The sequence below is a fragment of the Homarus americanus genome, unplaced genomic scaffold, assembly GCF_018991925.1.
Source record: "Homarus americanus isolate GMGI-L3 unplaced genomic scaffold, GMGI_Hamer_2.0 scaffold25483, whole genome shotgun sequence".
Taxonomy (NCBI): domain Eukaryota; kingdom Metazoa; phylum Arthropoda; class Malacostraca; order Decapoda; family Nephropidae; genus Homarus; species Homarus americanus.
In genome coordinates, this window is record NW_024726235.1 from 1 (window position 1) to 6,130 (window position 6,130).

The 6,130-nt window shown below is 39.4% G+C and overlaps 1 protein-coding gene across 1 annotated transcript in view; it reads right to left on the bottom strand.

Moving 5' to 3' along the window:
• Positions 1-976: 976 nt before the first annotated feature.
• The window catches only part of LOC121865575, a 14,693-nt gene continuing 9,539 nt past the window's right edge, over positions 977-6,130 (bottom strand). Inside the window, exons 6-8 of the mRNA XM_042365091.1 lie at positions 5,172-5,289; positions 4,205-4,332; positions 977-2,146 (exon numbers count right to left, since the gene is read on the bottom strand). Of these exons, the coding sequence (XP_042221025.1) occupies positions 1,558-2,146; positions 4,205-4,332; positions 5,172-5,289 (835 nt within the window). The 3' untranslated portion in view covers positions 977-1,557. The remainder of the gene's footprint in view (positions 2,147-4,204; positions 4,333-5,171; positions 5,290-6,130) is intronic.

Below are 6,130 nucleotides of genomic sequence, written 5' to 3' on the forward strand. Positions count from 1 at the left end.
TACATGCCATTGAGAGCGATTGGCATGTACTGCAAACGCATAACGCTAACGCAATCGTGCCAATGGAAACAACCGTGTACATTTCACTGTGATCTATTTTTGGCGCTAGCACTAACGCGTGAATGGAATCCCAGCTTCAGGCATGTGCATTACATGCCAATCGCTCCCTGTAGCGATTTAAAACGCAAACGCGCTGTAAATGCGTGAATGGAATCCTAGCTTTTTACTAGAAGCGTTTAGCGGTACACAGTTGGTAACATTTGATAAAAGCGTTTAGCTGTGCACAGTTGGTAACATTTGATAACTATTTTTGTTGGTCTCAATGATGGGATGGCAACACGCCATATATATTGTTATTACAGTATTACTATGATAATTTATGGAAACCAACAGAGGACGTCTGTGTGTGTTTTTGCAGAGTGCAATAGTTATTTAATGTACATAGCAGTGACTGACAGATGACATAGAATAAAATATTTTCTTTTTTTTCATGAAAGGCCAATCAAATCGCAGTCTAAATAACTGCTTTATACAACGTCTACTCTTGACAAATTATACAATGTATTTTAAGGTAAATAAATATCCAGAAACTGTAAATCAACTAAACTACAACAAATGAAAAGTGGAACATGTCTTCCCAACAATTTTTGTTAGCCAAGTCAGTGAGACCTTGGTAATCTAGTATTTTGTATTAAGAATTTATCCAAAAGCTGGCACATTCTTGAAACATTTCCAATAATTGTAATATACTGCAAAATGCCAAAACTTGTAACACCTGGCAGTACAGTGGTTCGTGTTCATGAGCTTGTAACAACAAGTTTTCCCCTCGCAATGGCCTCCTATGAGACCACTGCTACAATGATAATTCAGTGACAAAACACAAGCATAGTTCCCAAACAATAATATATATATATATATATATATCATATATATATATATATATATATATATATATATATATATATATTTTTTTTTTTTTAAACGTCAGGCACGCATTCTTGGCTTCAGTGCCAACCATGTTGGATTATCAAAGTTCCACTATATACTGTACTGTGATTTCAGATATAACCAGTTAATGAGTGCACAACCAGTATATTACTAATACATAAATATAAAGTTTGTTCTAAATCGTCACCATTTTATGCATCATGTTACTGTACAGTTGGGGCACCTACCATTCAGCCACTACACCTATGATGTTCCTACTTGACTAAATAATTCTAAATGCTGTTATTTAATAAATCTGTGAACATTAGAGACCTTGGTAAGATTTCACTTTAAAAATCAGTGTTCCGCGAGAGTGTGATACTGCACATTAAAAGTGATATTCATTGAAAACTTATAACCAAAAAGACAGAATTTCAAAGATATTTTCTTTGCCCCTCCAAAAAGATAACAGGTTTTGAATGCTGTATTTAAAATTTAAAAAATTCAGTTTGAAATTGTCAGTTTCATTACTTGCTGTATGCCAAGAATATAAGACCATAATTCCCCCTATTTCTGGTCATTATTATTTCTAGTTGAAATTTTTGTTCATAGCAGCCCCATCGTTTATTGTTAGAGGTCTATACCAAAAGTGACCTGATACACAGCCTCCTCCTCACGTCGAACTGTAGCCAAAATCTTCTTACGGAAACCAGTGTTTTCTGTTCTTTTTGTATCCTCTGCTTCCACCAGGCAGGTGAGGCCATCTAGACCATAGGTGACACGCCCCAAACGGAGAGCCGGAATATCCCCAACATCACGTACAGCCACACACAGGACGGGATATCCATTTGAGTCTTGGTCTACCACCACGTCCCCTCGCTTGACTCCACCTTTAGCCGCAGGAAGCCCAAGCCCTCCGTCCACCACCTTCACATCACGGAAGCTCACTTTCACTACTTTTTGAAAAGATGTTCCAGAAGTGCTGCTTGGCATATAAGATGCTATTAGACGTGTCTTGCATCTACCTCCCATCATCATTTGCTTTTCTACCAAGGTGAATGAGTCTTCTGCGGGAGCATAGCCGACTTTACGCAAACTTGCAGGAGACTTGGTGGCATTGCGGAGACGGTTTTTAAGATAATCCTGTGAATGTTCCTTAGCTGGAACCACGATCAGTGTCACATCCAGGTCATTGTGGTCGCTTATCTGTATAAAGTACCTGTAAAGTATAGAATGAGCAGTATAAAAAAAAATGAAACACAGCTAATTGATAGCAAATGGGAATAACATATCCAAATTGCACAAACAAATGTGAAAGTATATGTATTCTTGTGTGAAATACATCTGGGAATTCAGATAAGAAAGTGTCATAAAAGAATCTCTTCTGTTTAAACTTAATATGTTAGTATAGTATTTTATTAGTATCTACAGCGATGATAACCAGCATGGTTACACTACTTGGCACTAGTGGTAGGGAGGCAGGAATATATTTTAAATTCCATGATTCTAACAACTGCAATGAAACAATAAACAACTGCAGCAATCTACAGTGAAATTTCTATTTAACGGATTACATGGAGAGAGAAGTCCGTTATATGGAGGTTTCACGTGCACCAAATATGAACATTATGGCTGAAACCACCACATACACTGGGAATTTTGACATAAATGCGGCGCAATCTTTTACAGTGATATTATTAGGACCAAAGCACATTCTCTACTTCACATATCCCACCAGTGGAGGCACGTGAGCTGTATTAATGGGGTAGGAGATGATTACTAACTATGTGCAGTGCGAGAGGTCATATATTTTTTGTTTTATTTTTTTATCCTTTTCACCACTGAACGGCTCGATAGCAGCTTGGGCGATCGGTCACGACTCTGAACTGTCAAACTAAAAAGATCTAGACCATAAAACACTTTTAAATGATGAACCTAAGGTTAAAAAGGACTTGATAAATAGTGTATAGAAAGCCATTAGATCTTAATGACACAGGCTTAAGTCAAACAGGAAGTGCCATGTCTCACCATCACCAATTCAGCAAGAGAAGGCGTCACCTATCAGCCAATCAAAATCACGTTTCCAAAGCGTGACGTCACAAGTCCGCGATTTTACCATGATGTAAGCCCATATAAAGTCCTTTCCACCTGCTCCTCGAGTCCCCCAATCTCTATCAACCATCTCCAACTTTACTGTCTTTCTTCTAAGCTGCTCGAATATTCTGACCTTTACATCCTTTACAATCAGAAACTCGACTCTCTCCCATCTCCACCTACACCACTCCATTCCAAACTCTGACATAAAAGCTCAGAGATCTACAGTATTCCACACTTTCTACTTATAAAACTCAACGGCAATACCCCCATTCTTCCATGCTCTGAATACTTTGATAATCTCAAGATCAAAGATTCAAAACTTCCTCTTCACCTCGCTCCATCCATCTTTGACTTAAGAGCTCAAAGACTGTACATTCGCGTTTCACCAAACAACCTGGCCACCAAACTACTTTTTCGTTTTCCATATTTTTATGGTGGTGGGTGGTCTGGCAGCAGGAACGTGGCGGTTTTTATGCCCGGGGCCGTTCGTGGCGGTGGCGGGCTTCCAAAAGAGAACCCACCTCCTCGCCCGTCCCCCCCCCCCTCTGTTGCCGTGGCCGGACGGGGTGCTGATAAATGCTGCTGACAATCATATCACCATCTGTCAAGCCATGTTAAGCCACGGCACCTTTCTCTATTACTGCAATTCATTTCTATCCACTGAACTTTCTTCACTCTTGTGATTTTTTGACTGGTTGATTGATTGATTGCTTCTCGAGCACTCCTCCGTCACCTGCACTCCCCCAGAGTTACTCTCTGCTCTCTTCCTCCTCCCACTATCAACACCCTGTTTGTGGAACTCCTCGGCCTTCTCCAGTGCATTTTGTATTTGCCTTATAGCTGCTCTTTGTTGAGGTGTTTAAGGTACGCCACTAGTTTGGTAACCCTTCTTTGGGCATTTTTATTCAAGTTTCAGTCTTTGGCAGATCTTCGAAACCAATCAATATTACAGTAATCCAAGTGAGGTAGTACTACACCTATTAAGAGACTGGCCATCTAGGTATGTGTAGGATCTTCGTATCAACCCAGCTACATCACAATAATCCAACACCTTCGGATTATTATAAACACATACCCAGACTTCTCTCATCTAATAGTAACTCAACAGGCATATTTTGACCGTATAATTAGTCTACTTAATTTATATTTAGGGTGCATTAAAATGTGTGCAGTGCTTCACCTGATGTCCGGGTTGAGGATGATGTAAGGGATAAGGTCAGAGAGAACAACATGACGAGCATTGCGAGGGAAGACTAAGTCAGTAGCCCCTCCACACGACATACCACTGCCAGGTGTTGGGCTTTTGCTCTACAAAACAAGAAACTTATTAGTGTGGGAATACTAGTTATAACTATAAAATCACAGTTGTATTATCTCATAACTTCCTTAATCGAAATGCAAGATTTCATTCAACGCTGTAATTTTGATGTAACTCAGACATCCCTAGAATTAACCAGCTTAAAATGTTTATTTATCCGTCAACTGAAACTTTTCTAGCCTCTGACTCCTCGATATTTCAGAGTGAATATAATGTAAAAGTACTTATTTTTTGTCATTCCTAAAGATGTTTTACATACCTTTATCTCTCTAAACTGCTTTCATGTCTTCCTGCAACGTCACCTAACCTTTGCCATCCAACATTTTTTAAGCTGAATTATTGTTATTTATGTATCATGTATGATGTAACACCTCCCCTTCATAAAGACAAGGTCACCTTGGTAAACTCAGAAGTCTGTCAGTTTGGTGCAGGGCCAAGTCAAGTAGAGCAGCATACTGGTATCCTAACTAATGAGTCAGTAATATTCTTATTCATAAATTATCTAATGCGAATCATTCTAATTCATGTTTTCTAAAAGTGTCACCCTTTTTAATAGTCCCTTCTTACATTTTATGAAGCCATTTAAATTTTATTTTAGCAAGTCACAAGTTCATATATATTTCTAATATTTAAAAAGGCAACATTTTACATCCTTATTTCAGTTTGACCTCTTCCCAAACTGAGATATCTGAAATTACAAGATTTCATTTTTTTTTTTTGAGGCAGCATCTTATTTCAGTCATCTCAACCTTCCCTTAATCTGAAATTCTAAAGAAAATTATCCTAAATCTATACTGTACTTCCATTTTTAATTGGTAAGGTGACATACCCTGGTAGAAGGTAGCACCTGGAGTACATGGCGGGAGGGTGGAGCGCTATCCCCAAGGCAGTGCTGCAGCAGGTGACTTAGATGTACCCAGGGTGTAGGCATCACCCAGTCCCCAAGCCTGTTGAAAAAGACAACAGGTGTAGTAGAGAGGATTGGCAGGTGGAGGTTTATTACAGAATACTGAGCGATAAGCAAGTTATGGTGCAACAGCAGTTTGCTCTCACAGATCTTTCCTTGTCTATCATTTGCCATACTTGATTTCCAGCACCACGCCTCAGCCTAGTTGAACTCCACAATAGAGCCCAAGGGAGAGATGGAGGCTCTGAACCTCCTTGTTCTAATCGAGACTCAAAATTTTTAAGCCAGTTAGATAAGGGGGGGGGGGTGACAAAGTAAAATTCCTCTGCTACTGAGTACCTGCAGCTCATAGAAGTGTAACTTAAAGCTCCAGTAAGGAATTTTTATGGGTGACACAAATTCCCTAACATCCCACAAGTTTCCTGCAGTATCTCCTGGTCTAGGCACCTGAGGACCAGGAAACCCTTACAAATTGTCTTTAAGGACATTCTTCTCAGCGAAGTTAATAACTACAAAAGATCTTAAGCACATGCTCTCCAAAGTATTGCAAGGGTGAATAAGTCTAATCACGTTGATTATTGTTAAGGGCTGGGTGTTTATGTTAACAACAAATTGAAGTTCTCGGTTCATTGTGAGAAGAAAGTGAACCTTGCTGATAAAACTGGAAGGTACTTACGATCCTACACTTACTTAGATGGCCCGTTTACATAAGGCTTTCCAAAGGAGTTTAGTCTCCAAGATAGACTGAGAAAGTCGGGAGGAGGGCCACCAATCTGGTGTCAGCGCTCATACACCTCACCTACCAAGAGACCAGAACACTTAAAGCTGCCTAGTATACTACCTATACTGAAATTTTGAACAAAATCCATTTTTGGCCGAAA